The sequence below is a fragment of the Penicillium manginii genome (genome assembly GCF_028828005.1).
Source record: "Penicillium manginii strain IBT 31320 chromosome Unknown utg000006l:1.0-4164085.0:1.0-4166146.0, whole genome shotgun sequence".
NCBI lineage: Eukaryota > Fungi > Ascomycota > Eurotiomycetes > Eurotiales > Aspergillaceae > Penicillium > Penicillium manginii.
In genome coordinates, this window is record NW_026643107.1 from 3,393,436 (window position 1) to 3,415,569 (window position 22,134).

The following is a 22,134-nucleotide window of genomic DNA, read 5'->3' on the forward strand; positions in this document are numbered from 1 at the left end:
TATCTCCCTTTAGCAGTCCTTTGTTCCATTGAATGTCACATTTGACAAGCTCTCAACCGTGTCCGACGTAGGAAGTAATAAGCGTAGGCACTGCTTAGACAGTCGTTGTGAGGAGGAGTAGCAGTAGCATAAAAAACTTGAAGAAATAATCAGCCAGTGCAATAAACGGTTAGTCAAAGTGATCCATAATGAATAAATTACCTTCAGATATCTGTCAGATATCTAACGGGGTCGGCCCGAACTATAGGACACGTGATTCAATCTATTACTCGATGCCATCGAGTCAGCTCAAATCTGCCACTACTAAAGATTCACCAATGATAACCGCTAATCTCTCACCTCGTTGCTGAAAGATACGCCCTCCGGGGTCTGCCAATCAGAGACTTGTATGATCTGTTTGCGGAGAACGACTCCACTGACTCGTCCGTCCACACCCGCTTATCAGCGATCCATGCATTTACATTTGCACACTCGAATACCATCGCCATCAGTTACAATTTACAATAGTCAAACTCACGGTCCAGGCAGCTTCCGTGATAGGACCAATCTTTGGAACAGGGCTCCCGCCACTCCAACTCTCGCAATGATCGACGCCTCAGTGGATGCTCATTGCTTCCTTATCGCATCATCTTACCATGTCCATTGGATGGTTCGAGGTACCCAGCAGGGATGCGACCACAGGATCCGGAAATCCAAGCTTGGATGATGATATGGCTACTCTTGCCATGCGACTCATTATATCATTACCCGCATGGCCGGGTCACTCTAGAAGTTCACGCTCTATTACTCCATACTGTTCCCCAGCTTCCTTCTTAGGTTCTCAATTTTTATACCCCGTCTTTCTTCTTCCTTGTATTAGTGGCATAGCATTTCTTCTTCTTTCCCAACTATCCTCTCTCCCCGGCACATCATGTCGAAGCTCAAATGGATCCTCGACAAGGCGACCGTGTCCAATGAACCGGGGCTCGACAATGCCCAGTTAATGCTTACGAACGATGATTTACGGCCAGGTGAGAATCATTGCCGGAGCTGAACAGGCCGATTTCGCGTCGCCGTTGCACTCTCGCTTTCCTTTTTCTATTATTGCTCCGAATATATACCCGTCATCGTTCTCGAACATTTTCATTCAATATTCCTTCCTGTTTCATCAATCGATCGAGAAAATCTTCAAAACATATCCTCAAAATCAACCTTTGAATTGAAAACAAGTCAAACTGACCGGGGAACAATTATTTGCCTTATACAGTTGAACCAGAACGTCGTCAATGGACATGGTTAAACTACATCGCCTTCTGGATTGCCGACTCACTTAATATTGTGAGTTCTTTGGCCCCCCCCCCAAGTTAGACAAACTTGGAGCAAAAGTTAACCGTCATTTGATTATAGAATACCTGGATGATCTCGTCTTCCATGATTGTGGATGGCTTATCGTGGTGGCAATCATGGATCTGTGTCTGGATCGGATACTTCATCGCCGCCAGCTTTGTTTGCTTGACCGGTCGCATTGGTGCTGTCTATCATATATCCTTCCCAGTCACAGTTCGAGCATCATTCGGAATTTGGGGTTCATTTTGGCCCGTCATCAACCGTGTGGTCATGGCCATCATCTGGTATGGTGTACAGGGCTACATTGGAGGCGAATGTGTTACCCTGATGATCGAGGCCATCTGGCCCAGTTACAGGAACTTGCACAATAGCATCTCCGCAAGTGCTGGCGTCGATACCAAGGGTTTCGTCAGCTTTTTCCTATTCTGGCTCTTATCTCTGCCAGCATTGTGGTTCCCAGTCCACAAGGTGCGCCACCTTTTCACCGCGAAAGCTATATATTCGCCTATTGCTGCCATTGCTTTCTTTGCGTGGGCCATTTCACGCGCTCACGGCATTGGCCCTATTATACACCAATCAAACACTGTTCACGGAAGCGCCTTAGGATGGACTATTGTCAAGGCTATCATGACTTGCATTGGCAACTTCGCCGCCCTCATCATGAACGATCCTGATTTCACGCGATTTGCTCGAACTCCGAAAGATGCGCTGTGGTCACAGCTATTAACCATCCCAATTGGTTTCGGAATCACCTCGTTCATCGGCATTATCGTGTCATCATCTTCCTCTGTGATCTTTGACACCGACCCAGTCTGGAACCCCCTCGACCTCCTCGGCATGTTCTTGAATGGTGCGAGTTCCGGTCAGCGTTTCGGCATCTTCATCATCGCGACTGGATTCGCCCTTGCCCAACTAGGAACCAACATCTCAGCCAACTCTGTCTCCGCTGGCACGGACCTAACAGCTCTTCTCCCTCGATATATCAACATCCGCCGTGGTAGCTACATCTGTGCTGCTCTCGGTCTGGCTATCTGTCCTGTATGTCACAACCCATCTAAAAGCAACAAGGAAGCAACAGAAGGAAGAAAATAACTAACAAACCTAGTGGAAACTCGTCGCTTCTTCCAACCAATTCACCACCTACCTCTCCGCCTACTCCCTCTTCCTCTCCGCCATCGCCGGCGTCATGATCTGCGACTACTACATCGTTCGCCGCGGCTACCTCGACATCAAAGCCATATACAGCGCCAGCAAAACCGACCCATACTACTACACATATGGCTTCTCCTGGCGCGCCTACGCCTCCTACCTCGCCGGAATCCTCATCAACATCGTCGGGTTTGCCGGCGCAGTCGGCCGGGACGTCCCCATCGGCGCGCAATACATTTACAACATCAACTATTTCACTGGAGTCCTTGTCTCGGGCGGGGTGTACTGGCTTCTGACGAAGTTTTTCCCCGTTCCTGCGACCAGTGAGGTGTGGAATGAGGTTGATATTGATGTTGATGAGTATAATGTCGAGTATGGGCAGGAAGTTGGCGATGAGGAGCATTATTATGGTGGGCGGAGGTCGATTACTGATGATCAGAAGGGGCTTAGTGCTGCGGCGAAGAAGGTTTGAAGATTCCTCAAATCTTGCTGGGTTTTTGGAGTCTTTGGGGATATTAGGGATCTTTTTTGGTGTGGTTTTTATTTAGCTTGGATTGCCTTCTTCTTCTTTCGTCCTTTGGGGACTGGTTTGGATACCCGTACATATCCTGGTGATATCGAGAGCGTGGATTGTTATGTCCTGTATTTACTGATGGCTATTGAGACCTGCCGTTTGGATAAGGTCACTATGACGAGACGATGTTTAATTTTATTGCGATCGGGCTACAGTGCTCGATCAGGCTTCCTCTAGTATGATTTCCCCTATGAGTTCTGCAACGCATATACCACCGAACCTAGGTACTAGTAAAAATACGCGCACCTAACTCCTCTATACAAGTAGTACCGGCGAGGTGACTAAATATTCAGACTAGAGAAAAAGACGATAAATTCCCAAGAAAAAATTTGATTGAGTATACTATGATCCCAATGAAATGAGATGCTCAGATCTATAACTACAAGCGATACTAGTACGACCAGCGAAATGCGAAAAGAGGTATAGTAACCATGCGACCCAGCGCGTCATCTATTAAAACACACCACTCAAGAAGAGGAGGTTGAAAGGAGTGAAGAAATGAGGAGATGTCAAATGACAGACAAGTAGGTGATGACCCGCACCTACTGGAGCCCTCCATTCCATTCCGAGTCCCCGTCAAAGGGGGGAAAAAAAAGCAAAAGTGAAGAGGGAAGAAAAATGGTTGTCAAATAGCAAAAAAAAAAAGCAACACGGCTATGCAGAAAACGAAGCAAAAAAGAGGCAGAATGAGGAAGGAACAAAAGCATTCCGATTTCCCGGAGTAAATCCAACCAATGCGAATGGTGTTATTCCCTGAATAAGTTATGCCCTTCATGCCCATGAGATGCCAGACAAAAGTGTGATGAACGATGATGATGATGATGATGATGATGATGATGATGTGTTGCGCTCCGGTGAACCAGCCACGATGATCTTTCCCATGTGAGACTCCCGCAAATGCGATGGATAAGTGGCTGTTTCCGCCGAGATCAAATTTCCCATGCCCGAAACCGAAACCGAAAAAAAGACAAAAGTAGGCAGATAAGAAACAAAAAAAGAAACAAGCGTTGAACACCCTGGACCGAAACGAAACACAAATGTCCGAGTCCAATGAAAAGCTGATAGATACATAGGAAAAACAAAGTGAAAACAGGCAATGACAGATATACACACAATTGCAAACTAAAAACCAGGGGGGGTATCGCTGCGACAAATGGCAATGGCAATGATAACAGAATAGAACTTCCCAATGATGAAACGAATGTCATCAGATGCAAAAGAATGCCACGGCACAAGCGGCCAAAGAGATGTAATAAGAAAAAATGGAAGCAAATTGGCTCACAACCTCCCAGTTGAGGTTTGAGCCAAGAGCAATGGAATTACAGGCCACCGTTAGGTGCGAAGGATGAGGTGGACGCTGTGGAGACTGTCGGTGTGAGACTTGGAGAACTATCCTTCTCTTCGGGAGTGGGAGGGTCACTGCGCTCCAAATTATGGTCCTTTTCGCGGTCGGTGGACGAGGAACGTTTGAAGACTGTCTGGCCGATCTGGCGCAGGATACCCATGCGCTCGGCGCGGAGTTCTTCGAGATCCAGTCGTTGGACGGGGATCGGATCTTCCTTAGAGATGCGACAGAATAGGGTCGAGAACAGGTATTGATCACCGCCGCCATCGTACAGTGGTAGGTAACGGTAACCCTGGGAGATACTGGTGAGCTTAGCAGTGAAAGTAGCCAATTGGATACTGTTGTTATTTCCTGCACTGCGTCCGTCCATAGAGCTCCAGACGGTCCATCGAACGAAGACCAGATCAGGGTACTTGGTCTCGAGAGAAAGCTTGAACCGATCGTTGAAGACAGGGCTATAACCATTGCTCTGTTCGATCTTGGTGCGGCGGCGGTGGGGATAGCCGATGCCAGACATGCCACTACGAGCAGAAGCATCCATGCCACCCTCGCCAAAGACCAGGCTTTGACCACGATCGTCGGCACTAAACATCTCGATTTCGACGTAAGGGTTAATGTTGTCGTCGGGTCCGATGGAGCGGGGACGGGGAAGTTGCTGGGCTGAGATGACATCGACGGAGAACCGAACAAGGCGTCGCTCCATCTTGCGCTTCTGGTTGTCATTGTCGGGGGAGGGAAGGCGAAGACAGTCGGGCTTGAGGACATAGCCGGTACGGTCGGTTCCAGCAGCGAACATGGCCTGGTTCATTTGCATGCCAATGTCGTAGGTCTGCCAGTTAAGAGCAGCCATTTGAACACCGCGGCGCCAAAACTTGTTCGGGTCGAAGTTGGAAGAGCGAAGGCGAAATCCGGAGGGATAGACTCGAGTGAGATACCTGCGGTTGTGCGACTCCAGAGCAACCTTGTTATCGTGGCTTGTGCAGATACTCTCAAATGCTCGCTCTGCAAATGAGTAAATATGGTTATACGTTCTGCTCTCGGGGGAGCTAAAGCTTTGCCACTTGTATCCGCGGGTGTAAACACCCAAATCGGAGAGAGGTTTGGTTATCTTGCTCTTTTGTCGGCGTCGCTTCTTTTTCTCATTGTAGGCAGAGATCAATGCGCCATCGCTATCCTCGGTGGCACTGCTCATACTCGTCGCAGTCAGTGATCGTCGATCCTGGGAAATCAGAGGGCCGATACTATCTTGCGATCCGATGGTTGGTGGGCTGGAGAGTGGAGGAAGCGGGACAGAGAGAGAAATATCGGGCGGCGGCGTCGGGCGAACGAATGGCGAACTGGCACTGCGCTTGCGACCATGGGTACCCACGGAGCTCATCGAGCTCACTGTGTCCTGGCGAGGGTCACCTGTCACCTCGTCGCAGGTCTTGACTTTGACCAAGATGCGACCCTTGAGCTCTTCCGGTGATGGAAGGATGAAGCAATTGCTCATTAATGGCTCGAGGATAAGTTGCTCCTTGAAAGTCTCCTTCATGATCTTGACCATCGCCAACTGCTGCTCGGGGTTGCAGTGCACTTCAAGAGAAAGAATGAGGGGAAAATCACAGGAGATGAAAGCGTATCGATTGATAACGGTGATGCAGTCAGCGAAGAGGACGCTAGTGGTCATAGTTCGGCCATGGGAAACGATTGGTCGCCCATCTGCACCATCCCAGCAGTCGATCTCCACACAACGACATCCCTGTTGCAGAGCGCTAATATAGGCCTCAGTACTTGAAGCACCAGCAACTTGGCGGCCTAGCAGATAGGTGTTGTGAGAGCTAGAGATGAAGTATTCATTCAAAGGTCGATCGAATCGCGACTGAGGAGCACGTGACGCGTAAATGCCATTGCTGGGAGAAGCCAGAAATGCGGAGAAAGTGTCAAGGTTCATGCGAGGTGGAGGCGAAGAGGCATCGAGGTCGAGAGAGGCATCAGACGGAACGCGAGACCTCGATCTCCGTACAAACTTCTCGAACAGGGCGACCCATTGATCTCGATCCGCCTCGACATTCTCCTTCTGCACATCACGAAGGAAGGCCAGAAATTCTTCTTGGGTCAGACCTGCCTTCGGCTGCTCAGCGCGGCTCTTGAAGATTTCCTTGACGTCCTTTCGCTCCTTCAGCCGGAAGAGGAAATCCTTGAACTCCGAGTAATTCAGCTTGCCATTACGACCGGCGTCGGCTTTGGTGAATTGGGCCCGAAGCATGTTCTTCGAGCAATTGATATGCAAGCTGCGACAGACACTTTCGATAGCACCGAAGTCAAGACATTCCTCCTCCCCTGGACGAGGTCCCTGGGGAAATAGCCTGGACATTTCGCGTTGCCAGTGGGCTTGCAGAACACCCTCACTTTGACCGGAGGCGGCCAGGCCTGCCATAAGGCCGATCCTGTACCGAGAGATGTGTTCGAGGGTGGTGACCCAAAGGTCAAGAATGTGGTCATTGGGAGCGATTAGGTGTAGGGTCTTGACAGCCCGGCCTTTGAATCGCTCAGAGTCGGCGATCACAATAGTGAACCAACGACTTTCGGCGTCCTCGGGGACCTGGTGTTCCTCGCGATAGTTGCGCGCATCCGCACCGACTCGAATTTGCTTGATGTCGTCGATGTAAAAACGCTTCGCGGGGTTGGAGGGGTCCCAGAAGACCTTTGCTGCGTCAAGATCGAGGAAGAATCGAACCTGCTTGCGGCGCTTCTTCGTCACTTTAGTCAAGACAGTTCCCCGTTGGACAGCCGAGTCCACCTTGGGCGCGACAGCGACGGCAGATCCACCAACAACTTCACGAGCTGACATCATGCGACTTTCACTGCGAAGGCTGGATGGTTCTGACCCGGCCCATGCCCCAAGGCCATCCAGAGCTTCACTGGTTTCGTCTTCGTTGCTGGACTCGAGCGCATTGTCTCGGCTGGGTTGGTTGCTTGTCTTGCTGTCACTGCGTCGGCGCATGATGACAGGTCCGGAGCTGCGGTCTCGCTTATCATTCTGAGAGGCAGATTGTCGTCTCCTAGTAAGCTTATTCGCGGCGCCTCGGGAGATACGTCGCATGAGGCCGGGGGCCTTGGAAGGTGCAGCAATTGGGTCAATGACCCCAGATGCCTCAGGCACTGCCATCATAGCCTCGCCGAGTTCGAGAGGTGCAGGAATGGGAAGAGGAGCCACTCGACCACGAAGGCCCTCACTGGCGGATTGGAGAGGGGTGCCGGCTGGAGTCAAGGCATTTGGGGTGCCAGGACCAGCATAGGCCGATAAAGAAAATGAGGTAGGCGAGGAGGTAAAGTATGGCGCAGAGGGGGGTGTAGGGTTGGAAGGGAAATATTTGGCAGCATGTTGTAATGAGGATGATCGAGGGAGAGATGTGGAAAGTTTTAAGCTGGATTGGGTGTCGGCATCCAGAACCGGAGGTGAGGTCGCCGTGGTGTAGGCCATGGCGGCTAATCTGTTATCAGACCCGACAGCACAGCTGTCAATAGGTGCAAGTTGTTGAGTATTTCGTGAACCGTGCCAAAAATTTCCGAGTCACCTGGACCCTTTAAATGACAAGAGAACAGCCAGCCGTTCAAGGTTTGCAGGGATCCTGTTTGGTAGGAGATCCGAGCCAGAATAATCAAAAGCGAAATAGCTCGACACAGTAAGAAAGATGATGGATTCAGCCACGTCGTTAGCAGATATGATGGGTTGTTGAACTCTGCATCTTGGCCTAGCTGTGATGCAATGCGGAGAACCCTATGGGAGAGCGCCTCACGGAGCAACGCCGAGAAAGGAAGAAATGAGGGATTTAGAAGAGGATCAAGGAGAATGTGAACAGCAAAGGTCCCTGATAACAATTGCGACGGGTAATGGCCCCGTGCAATATGGCTGATGCTTGCTTCCTTGAAAGGTATACTCCGATGCTAACCAGCGTAAGGAGGGGACGTCACAGCGAGAGTCCCAACGGTAAGGATGATCTTCCACTTGCAAGGTTCCGGACCGCAGGTATGAATTTCTTCTTTAGGAAGCGAGCTGATACTCTGAACAGCGTCCCAATGATACCAATGCTACCCCTCTTTCTGTACGTCGATCTACCGGTCCGTGGGGAAAGCTGCTGCTGTGCAATGGGGGCGTTGCGATATGGGCCAATTGATCGCGCAAACGGGAGTGGACGAACGAGGATGCGCGCAGGCGCCTTGATGGTCGGTAGCGGATGAGTGGGGAGACGGCACGAATCAGAAGTTGGGCGCGCAGCGCATACGGTATCAATCCTGGGGAGGTTGAAGAAGAGCCCCAAATGTTGTAGTCGCGTGTTCGGAAACCGTACGGCGGCAGCGCAACAAGGGCCAAAAAGGTTCAAAAAAAAGAGGAAGGGCCGGGATATGTTCTTCTAGCGTAGCGATGCGACAGTGCGATTGGTCAGGATTCGGAACTAGTGGTGCAGCGGTCGATGGGAGTACCCGTATACAAGGGTACAGAGAACTTTTTTTTTCTTATTTCCTTGTTGCGGCGCAACTGGAGGACGAATGCGATGCGATGGAAGTGGGAATTGCGACACTTGCCAACGCAGTGGATGCAGGCGATCCAAAAGGGAAAGACGAAGAATCGGCGACTGGACCGAAGAGGAGGAATCGCTGATGTTGGATTTGTCGAATTTAGTGCAATTTGGGAGGTGTCGCCGTGAGCTGATCGGTCGGTGCTGCAGAGTTACGTGGTGGCCACTAAGGGACGGTATGGGAGTGGGTTTGGGAACTGCTTCCTGCAGCGGGAATCGTGATGATCATGCGACGATGGGAAGAGGGGAAGGATAAGACCAGCGTGATCCTTGAAGTCGTCTTTTTTTTTCTGTCTTTTGATTTCGGAAAACCAACTGGGCGAAGGTGTTAAAAAGGGGGTGATGTATCGAGGAGGGTTTGGGGGAAGAAGGGGGGGGGATGAAAAATAATTAAATCAATGAATCAATTCCAACCCACTCCAGCTTCAAATCCAACCCGGCGGAATCGCTGGGTAAAACGGGGGAACATACCTCAGTGGCTCCACAGCGGTATTCTGAATACCGTTGTATTCCTATGGTATAATACTTGGGTATATTATACGGCAAAATACCGTACGGATTTGGTTCAGTTCTTGGCGGCACGTGGATGTATCCGAGTATAGTGTCACTGTAGTATAGTATTGTGTACTCCGTAGTAAAGTATACTCCGTCCGTTGTGGTTTACCAGTAGAATGAGACAGAGTATAACAAAGACAATTTTCTCAGAAACCAAATGATAGTTTCGAGGATCGAGGTGGGACAGTGGAGTTTCCTTTTATCCGAGCAAAGAAAGCGGAGTATTGCGAATCACTTGAAATGCCCACTAGCATCGACCAAATGTAAATTCAAAGTGAAAAGAAATGAGTGTGAATGAAGGGGAAAGTGGAAGATGCCGTGTCTATGTATAGCCCGCTGACTTGAGGCTTAGAGTGTATCAGAACCCGCATCAAGGGATCTTTCTAGGAATGGGGCGAAAAGGAGTTGACAAGGGCACGCCTCAAATTAAATAAACATGAGATGGAAATAAATAAAATAAGAAATAAAAAGAGAGACGTGGAGACCACGACAGCACACAACAACGGCCCAAGACTGGATTGCGATCCCCCCCCCAGATGCCCGTAATCTCCTATGGGTTCAGGTTTCCTCTCGTATATTGGGTACTAGAAGGGCGGTCTACCCGGTGGCCGTACGTGCCTATCAGCGTACAGCATCTTGAGCTTGGGTAGGATATGGGATGACGATGTGGAATGACTGGTAGCCCACCCACGATGGGCAGATCTTAAAGCCCGATGTCATTGGCCGATCCCTATAATTCCCGGGGAATACCATCAGCCAAACGGGGTGATCGATCAGTGTTTCAGATGTGAGAAGCCCGGCAACAGAAATGACGCCTATCCTCAAAGACCAATAGGGCTAGGGGACGAGATAATGGAGAGTACAGTATTGCCCAGGTGAACGGGGGACTACGTACTGCTTACTCCCTACTCCAGGGGTAACTAACCCTTTTTTGACTCGTGTATCGGGATCGAGCGACGGAGTATTTCCAGTGGAGTCGGCTCAGCAGTCTATTCCATTCAGACTTCCATAGTTCGACGCCTTATACAAGGCCGGGCTCCAGTTCCCCCACACCAGCCATATTTTGAGTCAGTTCTCTTTAGGGGAAGTATCACGCCTATACGGGAGGATGATAGGTGCACATCTGTGGTCTCGTGCGAAACGAAAAAAACGGGGAAAGAAATTTAAATTCAACTCCTACATCAAGTGGATTTCGTTGCTCTTCGAAAGAAGTGAAAGAGAGTCAGACAAAGTCGATTGGTATTGTCGCATACCTTAGACTGTACCGCGGCCCACATCGCCGTCATTCTTATGTACCTTGAATGTATTTCGCCCAGCACCGACACTCTGGTCGCCCCGGCCCCGGGTGAGAATTTGCGGAGCCCTCGGATTCTTGCGTTTTGATCTCTCGGACACAACCTCCATACTCGAATGAACTTTAGTCGACCTAGCCTTGACGACATTTGGCATATCCCTGCGCCGTAATCAGCATTGGCATTGGTAGTAGGGGGTGGTCCTTAAACCCAGGGTTGTTCAAAGGTCGGGTGCCTTTGTGCCCAACCGGGAAACGAAGGAGAGATGGCAAAGACGAAATCCGTGTGTCTGTGTGTGTGTGCCACAGACGGTCGATCACGATGCACATCATCATTCCCTCCTATTCGACCCAAAACGCGTAGTGGGGGGGCTAAAAGTGGTCCGACGTCAGGACCATGTGGTGTACACCGCCAAAAGAAGGGAGTGAATAGAAAGCGGGACAAGGCGTGATTATCCTATAGGATAGGTTGAAGGAGTTGGGTGAGATAAGAATAGCGGTACACCGTCATTTTCGGAACCAGAAACAACGAGGCTGTTGGATGAGGCTGGGGCGTGGCAGTGAAACGTTTGGGGCGGTGCAGATGTGGATCCCCCAGGATCGCCGGAGGTTTGGGAAAGGAGAGTTTGGATAGTTTGTGTTTGTAGTTTGGTGAGGTTGGACTCTGCCTAGGGTATAGTCTCTGACGAACCCAAGGTGGAGCTGGGTCCCCTCAGCGCGTCCGCGTCCGGGTTCCAACTCAATATCACATTCACTCTTGATGGCTATCTTCGGGGGAAGGGAAAAGTGTTGATCACGAAAACGAGAGTTTGTATTTTCGTGATTTGTTTTTTAGGTCAAATCCCGTAGAACAACCCAAGTGGGTAGTCGTTTTTTTCGGTCACTTCTGACGACTCCAGAAAACAAAACAAAAAATACTCGATCCACCCCGACCTGAAATGCGTACCTGCGGGCTTGCATGCATTTCGTGTCGGTGATACAGACAAGGCGCGATCCTGAAATGCGACAAGCCGCCAGCTGCAGAGTCGAAATGCGATCAAAATTGTGCGGGGTTTCTTCTCACCCCCGCGTTACCTGATGCGTTGGCGTTGTCGTGCTTTTCAGCTTTTCCTTGATTTCAAGTTTTTCTTAGTTGTCGTTAGGGCCATCCGTCGCACCCGAGCTCGGGCTCACCCTGAGGATTAACGACCCCTCACCATGCTGCAGGTCTACAGGCCCGTGAGAGTGAGACTGCCAGAGCCAAGGACGACTGGTTCTGCTGGTCTATCAGAGCGCTTACATATTGACAGACACTTGCTAGGCTCAAGCTTGTCGCTATTGCCCTACCCATTAGGGATGCTGCATCCTAGCACGGCAAGAATCCGACTGCCTAGCGTTGTATACTGTGTTTTTGCTAGTGTAGTTACTTTGGTATTCCGTCAACTCCCTCCCCCTCCAATGAGTCACCATTGTTGCACTAGATTCACAGTAAGACCTAGTTGACCCTTATTTTTGGGATTTGGCTTTCCGGTCGATCCGTGCGCTATCGTGTAGAGCGGTTGTGGCGGTTTGTCTTGATAATGTGAAGATACCTAGGCATATCATTTTCAAAGACGTCAGGACGTATGCACTGCAGAGCGCCACGCTATCAGCGAGTAATCCCATACATATCACACATACCCTGCTATCACAGGCGTGGGGCCCACTCGCAGTAGGGCGGCGAGCACCTCGTCATGCCATCTACAGCTCTCCACTCACGAGCCGTGGCTAAGGGGTCCTGAGCCACTCTGATGGCATTGCCAGTGCCAGTGACCATGACAAGATGACAGTAGGGCAAAACGGTAATCTCGCGTGCTCGGCAGGCCGTGAGGGTCCAAACATTTCTTGGTAGACCGCCCCTCTGCCAGTTGGTAGTATGGCCCTATCAACCTATCAACCTATCAACCTATCTGCATCGCCACGGGGGCTAGTAAACACCCCTCCTCTCTACCTAGGTAGTAAATGTAGACGGCCGACTCGGTTGCCGGTCGGCGACAATCCTGTTGATCGCGGGAAAAGAGGGGTGGATGAGGGGAGCTAGGGATGATCTTAGAGGGGCCCAATCCCAAAGTCCCAGTTTCTGAGTCGCGAGTCGCGAATCGCAACTCACAAACAAATGGGAGATGCCCCCTTCGCGGGTCTCAATCTGTCTCTTGCTGCTCTGTTCTGCCGTGTCGTGCCCAGCGTAGCGCATGAAACCCACGGGCGCTCGTTCCCGTGACCCTTCGCGCCGTGATATTCCCTTCCCGACACAAGGCGTCAATGATACCGGGGGTTGACTGGATCGAACATAGGAAGTTAAGATATTGTGGCCGAATGAGGGTTAGCTGGTCGCAGAAGTGAGAAAAAATGTCTTAGGAGGGTGATTCCTTCCAAGGTTCTTGGGTTCTTCCATTGGCTTGAGTGGGGGGGAGTTAACGTTGCGCTGTTGAGAACCGGGGGGATCCACCACTGACAGGTTCGTTCACCTTTGTGGATGGATGTATTGTATTGCTTGCGTGATACAATACTGACAGGACCATACCGATGGTATTCACCAACGATTTTGTTAGTGCTGCCCACTCCGTACTGACAGGGGGTCCGGAAATGGCCTACGTATTCATGGCCCAACACGGCTAGCTACCCATCGTGCAGACAGACGTATGCAAAGCAGTAGCGTTACTTCTGGGATTCTCCCCCGGGATTGAGATTGAGATTGAGGATCCAGGATCCAGGATCCAGGATCGGGGACATCTCAAATACCATCAGTAGCTAGGGCATTGGCTACCACTTCCTTCGTAAGGGATGGACAAGAACCTGAAACTCAAAATCATTGTGACACAATGAAATCAGTGCCAAACTAGTAGATTCTGTACTCTGTACTCCATACTCCGTCGTCAAACGAGGTGTAAAGTGTCCGGAGACTACTCCCCGATAGAGGTGCGCATGTATGTAATAATACCAGGACGCTCATCAATCTCGCAGCCGCTTCCTTGCTACGATCAGCAGCCCTAATTAGCTCCCCCGCTTTCTCTAGGTGTTCTGCCCTATGAGATTTGAAAGAACTTGAAAGTTGGAATTACGGAGTACATGTTCTTTCAATTCTCGAAAAAAAAACCCCTTTTGTTTGTTTCTCTCTTTCTTTCTGACTTTTCCGAGTCTCCAGGGCTTTTCTTGTTATTATGAGGGGCCTCATCAGCTGACTACCTCTCGTATTATACCCAACATATAGACCACTGGCCAAGAATATTCTTTATGAATCAGATTGTGATATTTTTCACACACCCACCATTCTTAGTTCAGGGAATTGTAAATCCGCCGTTGGGTCTGACAGCGCGACTCAATTGGATGACATCATGAAGACGCACGCGAGTTTTCTGTGGTCGGATCCGATCCGTAGATAGGGATGATGATGAATATTACTTATGTGAGTAAGCGGTATAGAGTGTACGGAGTATTCAGTACAGTCAATATTACACATTACCCACGTATTAGTAAATTACAGCTATATCGATGTAACAAAAATGGTAATACCAAGTTGATGACTCCCAATGCCCGGGTTTCTATAGCCAATAATGGCTTTCAATGGAGAGCTAATAGGAGCCCAGGGGATCGAAAGCTAGCCACTCACCGTTGAAACTCAGGGGTACAACGGCCTCCTAGCTTGAAGGATTTAGTGATTGACTCCAGGGAGGCAAAATTACTTCGATGCCCGATGTACTTACTCCGTAGAGGGTCTGATCTTCAGGAGAGAAGGGGCTTTTAGTCTCCATTCCAGCGAGATTAAATTAATGGAGTATACTCCGTAATCTCTCTTCGGAATGAGCGCTCAGATACTACTCCAATCTACGAGTACTCCATCCTCTCCCTGTAATTCGCATGGCCATTACGCGATTACTCGAGACCCAACTGAATGGAACCATTTGCGCCTTTGAACAAGGATTGAGTCAGTGACCTTCCTAAGCGGGGTATATCCTCCCAGGGCTGAAAAGCAGCCCTCGTGCATCATGCGGTCAACAGCCGCAATGAAAGAGTGCTGCCTTGTATCCCCCCCCTGATAACTATTCCTTGTACGAGTTATTGCCTACTTCGTCCTCCTAACCGCCCAGTAATCGACATTACTCGAGTGCCTGGTATCTCTGTGCACATACGTATCGTGTCCATGCACTGCAACACAGCGCACAGCGCACAGCGCACAACGCCCTCTCAAAACAATCCACTCGTCTCACAACCCCCCCCCAAGTATGTCTCATCCTGCAGCCACCTTCGGCTCAGCCCTCTCTAGAGACGCTTCGATGCGTCTTCGATGCTCGATGCTTAATCAACTCCCGTGTTTTGCGACCCCACTCTAGAGCCATCCCATGCGAGAGGGTCATTCTGTCATCCTCGGCCCCCACCCCTTCTCCTATGCAAATGCAGTCTCCCGCAAAACTATAGGGAGGTCGCAGTTGACAGTCTAATGCTGTGGCGTGGCTGAAATTAGTCTCAGGCCGAACTGCAACTCCACTGCGACCACTCGCTTCGGTTACCGGGCGTATCAAATCACCTGTTGATTCTTCCACCCTCGGCCTTTCTTTGCTGTTCTACTAAGCCTAGATATTAACAGGGTAGTCAGTACTACGCTACAGGGAAGGATGCAGATGGTTGGCACCGAGAGAGTGTAACCACCTGAAATCACGAGTCTCTTGGATCCAGTCCTATTTACAATGTCGAGGTCTATACATCTTATGCAATGCCGCCATCACTGCCGGTGTGAGATGATGTGATGTCTCTCACGAGGTTTCCTCTCTCACCGCTGCTTACCAAGGCCAAGATGTACTTCTCGCCAATATAACCGACATATAGTTTTGTCTCGCAGACATCAGCAGCCTGATCTTTTCGAGATGCCCGCATGAATGACGGTTTTCAGCTTCTGTCAGGCAATCACTACACGAGAAAATCGCTCATGGAATTTTATGCGATCCTATAGGGCTCTCCAGCCTCATCAAAGCAATACTATAACCGACACACATGTGATATGAGCTCAAATATTTCATTCACCGCGAGCTTACGGGAAATTGCAGAACCCAAATCGTATGACTGATCTCGGAGATGATACGAACACTATGTTTGAACGATCTTCTCAAATACCGGACCCTCTTTTCTCTCGCATGTGTGATATAATTTTAGTGGTCAAATTAATCCATTTTCATACACGATACGCTTGACCTTCAGCGGAGCCCGTGGAGCAGATATCGGGGGTCGAGATCGGGACTCTACTATTCCCGACAAGGGCTGTTCAGCATTTCGAGATACTTGGACCCATCAGGCCCCGCTTTCTGAGCTGCGTAGCGGCTCTTTCGGAATCGGTACCTAATTTATGCTCCTCCAGGATCACATTGGACTCCACTGGCACCGGGGGCTATAATATTAGGCCACGGTGGCTGCAGCGACATCGCCAGTGTCTAGAGTCTATCTTGTTCGTTCCAACTATAAATTTGTTTCAGCTCCCAGTGTCGCAGCAGCGGCGCACGTCGGCACTGGACCGACTGTTCTAGCCAGAGTCCCCCCTGCCGTTTCCGATTGCATGGCTCAACAACAAAAGTGAGTTGTGGGGGATGCGACGTTTCGAAACCGCGAGCCGCGTGCGGCACGTTAAAAAAAAAATAAGGAAATTCCGAACCTGATCTACTTGAAGCAACTAGATTCGTGTCCATCTGTCTTTAGGTTATTTACGATATACAAAGGACCGGCCCCGCCCCCAATGGGAGTGCGAGGGCTAGGACCGGAAATATCATCGCCGTCCACGATGTGGATCTATCGTGGATCTGGGGCTGAAAAATAGCTGGATACCTCGTCTTGAGAGGCCCATGCCCACTTAGCTTCCCGCTGTGGACAACGTGGCTTCCAGAAATCGATCGAAAGAAGCAGCCTCGTCAACCGTTGCGTCTGACTTGCAGATATGGTTACTGTCATTCGGACAACGAGAATGCGTTGGCAGCGCATTGTAACCCCTCACGAGCTGAGGCTCGGCCGGATCAAATGCCGAAATACCAAAATACCTGTTTTTTCTACAATTACAAGGATTCTTGGTTTGATCTCGTTAAATGCAAAACTAACCTGCGCATTGGTATTCGCACCAGACTGGAATTGAAATGAAGGACGCGGCGCGGGACGGCCGGATAGCCTCAGATCGTTCTCAACGCTTTCGCCCGCGGTCTTGGCGACCCTCGCTTGATCCCTTGATGGTTGAGACGTATCAGATCAACGGGGTGGACCTTGTTCTGTTCTGTTCACGGCAGCCTTTTCCTGCTGAGGGTCTGAGGTGTATTACGGTACTCATGAGGATGGGTCACGGCATTTAATCGCCAGGATTGTCCGATCGCTATTCTTAGCATCGAGTTCGGTGGTCCCCCTGTCATTCTTGATGGCATGCATAAGAGCATCCCCAGGAGCTGGCAAGGAGTGCGTCTGAAACATGCGAAACCGGCACTCCGGGACACCAGCATGAACTGTTTTGCGCCGCGTCGCGCCCGGATGGGACGACCGCGCAAACTAGGTAAAATTGCGCCAGCTCTAGCGAGATAAAAAAAATACACTCGTCTATAAACTACATACTAGGAAATCAATTTCCGTGAAGTGTCACGCCTTACGAGGGACTCAAAAGAGAAACCTTGGAAGAAAAGACTAAAAAAATAGGAAACCCTCCTGACCTGGCTCCAATCGCTCCACTTTTCATATCGCTATCTGGAACCCGCGGTCCAATAAATGTGAAACGTTATTACACACAAACTGGCCGGGGTTGGATTGGGATTTGAATGGCTCGGATCCCACCGGTAAGCTTAGTACGAGGGGAGTACGAAGGTAGGAAATGGTAAACCGGCTTCACTTCCAGGTAAAGATTACCGCCGGAACGGGGATGGGGAAACGGTTCCTTGGGGGGGGGAACTGGCAGGTTGTCTTACCTGTCAGATTCGCTTGCTCCTCGCTACCAAAGCCTACCACGATGTGGAAGATACGGCACAGAGTCTCCACCAGTGGCCGACCCAAATTCTTAGTCTATACGAGGCAGAGTTTAGTCCTGCATGACAATCAGCAGTCTAGGTGGACAGAAAAAACATGTTGACTAGACGGAAAGATCCTAGACATTTATTTCATTTTATTTTATACCAGTAAATGTGGTGATCTACCTAAGTACTAGGATTCGTAGTTACATAGGTATGGTGACTACTATTAACTACTAGAGTCACTACCTGGGCAGTTGACCTTGTTCTTTCAGCGAGAAACCTTGGAATAATCACTTCCAGATAAAATTTCCAAAGAGAAGAATATTATTATATACTATTTTGCACTGGTGCATTTGAAAATACACTCAAAGAAGAAAATTCGAAGGAGTCTCTGGGTTTAAGTTCAACTTGAAGTTGTTTCTACTAGTAGTACAATTCTCCAGATTGAGATTGATATATGCAGTATGTTCGTCGCTACTATGTCAAGAATAAGTCGCCGAACTATGCCTTTATTAAATGTTCAAGTTATTCAACTTGAAGTTATTTAAGGTGTCTATCATATACTCCACTACTACCTAGAGTTCTTTGAGGCTCGGAGGATTTTGGGAGACTATAATGGAAGAGACCCAACCCATGGGCTACTTTTTATATATAATTCAATGATAAGTTATGAGAAAAACTAAAGAATAGTACATTCTAAAGGATGATTATTTGAAAAAAAAAAAGTTATAGAAAACCTTAGAGAGCTCGAATTCGCACAACTTTTTCAAAACGAGACCTCTTTTTCTCAAAAAAGAAAGCAGAAAAATCTTTATAATTAAAAAAATAGTAATTAGAGATATTTAATAACAGAGAAATTATTTAATAATTAATTTGAGTTATAATTAGAATTAAAACTAGATTTAGAATTAGCATTTCCATAAAACTTTGCTTAATATATACCCAGGCCTACAATATCACTGTCTTACAACAATCGTTTGATCACGAAACTTTTACAAAAACTTTAGCATGCATGGAAAGAGAACTTTGGAACATGAATATATATCTAGATAAGCTTAAAAGCAGCAGCCTGAGAGTGAGGAACCTTGGAAGGCAATTCTAAGATGCTTCGAGGGTTGTCAAAATCTAGGTAGGATATGATTTTGCATATATGATGTTCTCGATTTTTGATGATGCAATAGTAGCAGTAGTAGTTCTTGTGATCAGAGGTAATTATTTAGGTACCACCTGGGCAGTAGTAGTAGGTAAGTCCGAGATCCAATAACTGGCGCGCGAATTTCTGAACTGTATAATAAGCCGAATTCATTTTGGTCCGGTAAACAGCATAGATCGAAACTTTTCCAGATTGGTGTATATCTGACTCGGAGTCGTTTGAGGCTCAATGTTCCATGGATAACCAACTGATATCATTATTCATCGCTCATGGAGGTGTTCATCTGGAAATCTTTTAAGTCTTTCTACTTAGCCTAATTCCACGACCTTTCACCACTCAAAACCCACAACCTAGCATATGGAATACTCCTAAGTATCCAGGCCTCGTAATGCCATCAAACTCGGTGACCTCACAGAGCTTCCACCAGAGGTGATCTTGTCAATATCTGACTTTCTTCCCCATGTCGATCTTGTTTGCTTTTCCTTTTGCAACAGACTTGTTTTCCATCTACTCAGAGGCCTGAAATAGCGACCTCCACACGGCCGAGACGATATAATATTGGTTCTATACCGCCTAGAACGAGATGTCCGAGAAATCTTTGCTTGTGAAATATGCCTCCTTTGTAATGAGTATGAGTAAATTGATTACATGGATAGGAAAGGATTTCCCCGGCTTGACTGAACACATAAATGGATTAATTCTGGGAATACGATAAAGCACCATCGATATAAGGATTTTGACCCATGCTTTTCTCTACTTCAACTCAAGCTGATCATGAGTCCACGGTCTGGATTTAGTCTTGATTTCCTAGACTATAGATAAGTTCTCCACTGCGCTGCAAGAGCTGGCTCTAGCAACCTTCGCCTTGACGTATCTGATCCAGAATTCATCATGTTATTCTCACGAAAAGCAATAACATGTGATGAGCCACTTGGTCTCTATATGAGAACACAGGATATCATTGTTTTTGTGAGAGAATTGGAGCGCATTGCTTTTCACTCACAAGATACCTTTTGTCCCCTTCGTTCCCGAATCACATGCTGTGTCAATCTATGCGATATTGTTGCTCCTTTGATGTCAAAATTACTAAATGGAGAAGGAAAACTTTCGGCTCCTATCTCTTTTCCATACACCTGTTGCCACACATATGCCGTCATTCTGATGCGCGAGCTTAAAACCAAGATAATGATTACTGTGACAAAATGGATAAATCTAGGAGGTGGGGTAAATGAGGATCCCTCATGGCAAAGTCATGCGAGCACTGTTGGCATTTATCGGGCAAGACGTGACAAATTCAAACGAAGAACGGACAACTAGCAGGGACCACGCCGATGCTTTGAAAGGGAAGCCGCACAGTCATACGAGGATTCGCTAGTTCTTAATATGTCTTATCCTAGGGGGCGTCGATACGGAATCACGATGTGTTCCAGAGAAAATTCGAATTTCTGATTCCTCCCTTACTGGGACTTTCAGATCAAGAGCATGGGGGTAGTATCTCAGTGGGTGTTTAATTTTCTAAACCGTTGGGCCAATTCCATGTCACCTATGAGCGATTGGATTGGCATTAAACAGGAATCTGAAATTTATCGCTTAGAAAAACGATTAAGTTGGGATGAGGTGAATCTTTTACTGGACCTTCTCTTTAAGCCTTGGTTTTTCGAATTCAATTTGTTATCATCGCTTTAGAATGATCTACTAGGTAACCACCCATGATATTTAGTATTACCTAAGGTTAGAGTACATGTGAACGAGATATCATGCCTCAGGCCTCCAACTGTATCAACACCCTCACCCTCATTGCGGGGTACATTGCAGCATCGCATCTGTGACCATGTCTAGTTTCACTCCAGTTGACCTCGAATTCACAAAGGCGTTACCGAAGGTCGAGGTATGCAGGTTCTGTCTTGATTTTGGGAGCAGTTTTTAGACTGATCCAAGTCCAGTTGCATGCCCATCTGAGTGGCAGTATCAGTCGCCAATGCCTTCATGAAATATGGCAGCGAAAGAAGACCGAAGACCCAACCTTCGCAGTGGAGGACCCCCTGGTACTTATGCCCCCAGGAAAAGTCGACTTTACCCTGCAAACGTATGTTATTATCTAGGCATTCACTGGCAGTTACATACAACCGCGACTGCATCTCTACACGAATGCTGACACCACCATAGCTTCTTTTCAGTCTTCTCCAAACTCATCTACCAGCTATGCAATGACCTCGAAAGCTTAAAATATGCAACAAACTCCGTCCTGGAAGATTTTCTCGATGATGGAGTCCGCTATCTGGAACTCCGAACAATCCCTCGACCATCCCCAGAAGCCAACATAAGCAGAGAAGACTACCTAAACACTATACTAGACACCATCGACAAATTCAAAGCCAGAACACAAGAAATGTCGGTGTTCCTCATTCTCGCCCCTAGATCGAGGGCACACAACCACCAGCGAAGCACGCGAGATCATTGATCTCGCCATCGCCAACAAACCGCGCGGGGTTGTTGGCGTCGACATCTGCGGGAACCCGACGCGGGGCGACGTCACCCTTTACCAGGATGCATTCGCCCGGGCAAAGAGCCATGGGCTTGGGCTAACGCTGCACTTTGCCGAGACACGCGCCTCGGGGACACCGGCCGAGTTGGCTACCTTGCTTTCTTTCCAGCCCGATCGGCTTGGGCACGTCATACATGTCCCCGATGAGTTCAAACGGGAGATTATCAGGCGCCGGATTGGGCTGGAGCTATGTATGTCTTGTAACGTGCATGCGAAGCTGATTGATGGGGATTTTTTGGATCACCATTTTGGGGAGTGGAGGCATACTGATTGTCCGATTGCGTTATGTGTCTGTTTTTCCCTCACTACTGACATGAATTTCTTTCCATTCTTGTTTTTTGGAGGCCAAAGCTGACAGATTTTGTATAGACTGATGATGTAGGGTTTTTCTGCAGTCCGGTCTCGAATGAGTATCTTCTTGCTGCTCAGCATTTTGGACTTGATCGTACCGACTTGTTTGATATTGCGACAAAGTCAGTGGACGCAATATTCGGGGGTGCGCTAGAAAAGACGAGACTCAAGGAGATGTTGACGCGATTTGCGCTAAATTGATATACGGTCGGGAAGCTCGCACAAGTGAATCAGTTTTCCAACTACATATGATGTACACAAAGTCCATCGGGCAATTCGAGAGGACGCACCAGCGCAATA

At 48.6% G+C, this 22,134-nt stretch overlaps 3 protein-coding genes across 3 annotated transcripts; 2 read left to right on the forward strand and 1 right to left on the reverse strand.

Annotated features, from left to right (window-relative positions):
- Positions 1-910: 910 nt before the first annotated feature.
- On the forward strand, positions 911-2,947 carry N7533_009642 (nucleobase cation symporter-1 family protein; the record flags this gene model as incomplete). Its single annotated transcript, XM_057106292.1, has 4 exons — positions 911-1,010; positions 1,247-1,317; positions 1,387-2,364; positions 2,432-2,947. The coding sequence occupies 4 exons, from the start codon at positions 911-913 to the stop codon at positions 2,945-2,947; spliced, it is 1,665 nt and encodes a 554-aa protein (XP_056957741.1).
- A 1,421-nt stretch (positions 2,948-4,368) lies between these two features.
- Positions 4,369-7,860, reverse strand: N7533_009643 (putative 1-phosphatidylinositol-4,5-bisphosphate phosphodiesterase Plc1; the record flags this gene model as incomplete). The annotated part of the gene is made up of 1 exon (XM_057106293.1): positions 4,369-7,860. One exon carries the CDS (start codon positions 7,858-7,860, stop codon positions 4,369-4,371), a length of 3,492 nt encoding a protein of 1,163 aa, XP_056957742.1.
- Positions 7,861-20,769: 12,909 nt separating this feature from the next.
- Positions 20,770-22,035, forward strand: N7533_009644 (putative adenosine deaminase; the record flags this gene model as incomplete). Its single annotated transcript, XM_057106294.1, has 5 exons — positions 20,770-20,826; positions 20,882-21,024; positions 21,105-21,329; positions 21,379-21,674; positions 21,866-22,035. 5 exons carry the CDS (start codon positions 20,770-20,772, stop codon positions 22,033-22,035), a joined length of 891 nt encoding a protein of 296 aa, XP_056957743.1.
- Between the last annotated feature and the right edge of the window lie 99 nt (positions 22,036-22,134).